Source organism: Monopterus albus, unplaced genomic scaffold, assembly GCF_001952655.1.
Source record: "Monopterus albus unplaced genomic scaffold, M_albus_1.0 scaffold20.1, whole genome shotgun sequence".
Classification (NCBI taxonomy): Eukaryota; Metazoa; Chordata; class Actinopteri; order Synbranchiformes; family Synbranchidae; genus Monopterus; species Monopterus albus.
The window spans coordinates 3,729,090-3,732,287 of NW_018127900.1; the positions used below are offsets into that span (position 1 = coordinate 3,729,090).

Below are 3,198 nucleotides of genomic sequence, written 5' to 3' on the forward strand. Positions count from 1 at the left end.
AGCTTTCATACAGTCTAAATTGTTAAAATTTTTCGATTTAGTATATATAAGACTGATATAAGACTGCTATAAGATATAAGACTGCTGTGTTTATGTATAAAGCCAGGAACAATTTATTACCTGGTGGAATTCAAAAACTATTTAATGAAAGGGAAGGGGGATATAATTTAAGGGGTCAGTTAAATTTAAAAATTCATGCTATACGTACAACCAAAAAAAGATTTTGTATTTCCATAAGTGGGGTAAAACTATGGAATAATTTAAGTGTGGACATAAAAAATAGTAATAGAATTGACGAGTTTAAACATAAATATAAAGGTATGTGTCAATCAAGATATATGCAAGAACAGGCTTAATGATTAATTAGATGGAACATTGTGGGCGTGGTGTATGAATGTTAACACTGTAATAATTCTTTAGTATATTACTTGTGTGGTGTAGAAGAGAATTATTTACTGCTTGCAAACCAATGATGGTAAGATGATGTCATGGGGTAGGACTGGATAAGTCTGACTTCTTCCTACTCCATTCAAGCAGGTACTAGGTATAAGCAAATTGATATTGGATTAGCATTTGTTGGATATGTGTAAAATTATGTGTGTTGACATATCAACTGTCTTTACATGCTTGAAAGAATAAATAAATCAAATCAAACTATTTGTGCTTGTCCTACACTGTAAAAATGTAATTACAGGACAAAGCTAAGTGGATTCTGTGAGTCAATTTGATTACAATGCTGCAAGGTTAGTTAACATTACTAAACCTTAATATATATCTGAACAAAGACATTTTTGTAGTTTTCAGAAAGACAACAAAGAAAAGTGGCTCTAAAAACAATGGCACCGTACAGTTATATAACTCTGTAGTTTAGCCGTACACTTTTAGATGAAGAGCTGCAGAAGTGTTTTACAATTTGGTGTAAGCTTAGTGTGAAGCCTTCTTTCACTCTGCCAGGTCCACGGACACACAGAGGGCAGTGTGAGTACAAACACCCATCCCAGGTCAAGCCGCAACAGAAATCTTACACGATGTCTGTGCATGTTACATATACCGGAGAAGTCTGATGTGATGTCTGCCCTCATTTAAAGCTACAGTATGCAACTTTTTTCCAATATTTTTGTTGTAGAAATAAGCTCCAAAACTTGTCTTGATGTGGAGAGGTGCTGTCAAAGTCTCCTGTGACCCAGATTGAACAGCACTGGCAGCAGTGCAGAGATATTAGCTTCTAAAAGGTTTTGACAATTATCTGAAGAGCTGGGTGGAGTGTGGTGGAGCGTAGCAGATCGTAGTAGAGCCTAGTGGAGCAGGGAGGGACGGGGAGCGCTGGGCATAGCAGAGGGGGTTGGTTTGGAGTTTCATGCTACGGTTAAGTTACATACTATAGCTGAAGCAAATTCCAAAATATGCATCTCTGTTTACATGAAGCAACACACCTTTTCCCAAATACTAATAAACACAAATAGCAGAGGGAATAGTAGAGCCTGCTCCTTATGAATGTTAAATGAAATAGAGGAACATGCACAGTCTTAAGCAGTGAAGATGTCATTTATTAAGTAAGATGCCAAATGTGATGACTGTGCCTTCCTCTGCTTGAATTGTTTCAATTTTAGACAAACTGAGCAACTGCCAGATGTCACCATGGGCTGTAAGTAACTCTGAAGGTAAGTTTTCCCTTTTTGTAACTTAGACATTTCCAAACCTTTCACCTCTAAACTGTAGATAATAAGAGTTTTCTCTTTTTAGGGCTGCAACTAATGATTTTCATTAGCATATTAATGTGTTTAGCCTAGAACAAGTCATAAAATAGAGCAAAATGTCCAATAGGGCTCACAGTAATATAGTGAAATGACGCATTTTAACTGGCCAAAACCTAAAGATATAACGGAACAATGTAGCAAAATCTGACATTAAAGAACATAAACCTGTGTTAAGCACTTTTCCTCGAAAATAAAAAAAAAACATGACTTAAGCAATAAGCAATCCCTTTTCAAACTCAGATTTTTTTTCTGCCATCCATTAATCATGTAATTGTTTCAGAACTAATGGATTTTCCCCATCCATCTCTCAGAATGCCCTCATCTGTCCAGGAATATGCAGCCTTATATTTCAATCCACCCGTTAGAGTGAAGTCATCTTGTCATTCAGACATAGATGACTTTGATGTTAATGTTCCTTCAGTCAGACATGACAGAAGGAGCCGCAGTTTAATTTAGACTTGTGCGGAGACATGTTACGACAGTGTTACTAGACCTGACCTAATAAGGCCAGACTGCTCCGGACACTCCCTGGATGTAAAGGCTGGTGAAACTTACCGACCATGGCGCTGACCTCCCCTGCCATGAGCACAGGAACCGTGTCATTGTACAGGCTGACATCTATGATGCCCTTCCGAATCGTCTCACCCACTTTTGCCCCCAGCAGCACTGAGCCCAGCGTCTCGAAGATAGAGGCCAGGATACAGGCCTGCTTCAGTGTGACCACACCAGACCCCACTGCTGTGCCAAATGAATTGGCCACATCATTGGCGCCTACTGAAAAGGCCAAGATGAAGGCAACGATGAAGCCAATGACCACCATCCACAGGTAAGGTTCCATATCCATCTTGATACGAGTTCACCAGGAAAAAAATCCAAGAGGAGAAAAACAAAAACAAAACAAAAAACTAGTTTTAACAATCAAAAAACAGAAGTGCCTCTGTACGTTGTAGCAGAGGACTTTGAAAGCCCACTCCTATTCTTCGTCCCCTGGTTGTAAAGAGTTCAAGGGGAGAAGCACAGTTGCTAACTGAACGTTTGGATCTCAGTCCAAAGATTGGAGACTAGTGATGGTGGGTGCAGGAAGCATTCCATAGTTTAGTGTGAGACAGCCTGTCTGCACGTTCCTTCACCTGCAAGGGAAACAACAGAGAGGACACACAAACAGATTAGTGTCATAATTCCTCTTTTTCAACAACAGTTACCATCTGACGACACTTCCCTGTGACTTCCTGGGAAAACTTAAAACAAAGGGGGGGGAGTGACAAAGGAGAACCAGCTTGATGAAAGCTGAGAACATATCAGAGAGCTGCAGTAGGAAATCACAGTCAGCACTTCACAGATATCAAATCAGAACATTCAGACGGCCTGCTGTCCGCACAGAGACTACAGAAAGAACACAGGACAGAGAGATGTGAGCAATACATTGGGCCTGCTAACACCT

General features: G+C 39.8%; 1 protein-coding gene across 6 annotated transcripts in view; it reads right to left on the reverse strand.

Annotated features, from left to right (window-relative positions):
- Nucleotides 1–3,198, reverse strand: part of slc20a2 (solute carrier family 20 member 2) — a 43,278-nt gene that overhangs the window by 16,664 nt on the left and 23,416 nt on the right. For all 6 annotated transcript variants that reach the window (XM_020593681.1, XM_020593675.1, XM_020593676.1 and 3 more), the window contains one exon: nt 2,313–2,887. In XM_020593681.1, coding sequence (XP_020449337.1) covers nt 2,313–2,601 — 289 coding nt within the window. In that variant the 5' untranslated portion in view covers nt 2,602–2,887. The remainder of the gene's footprint in view (nt 1–2,312; nt 2,888–3,198) is intronic.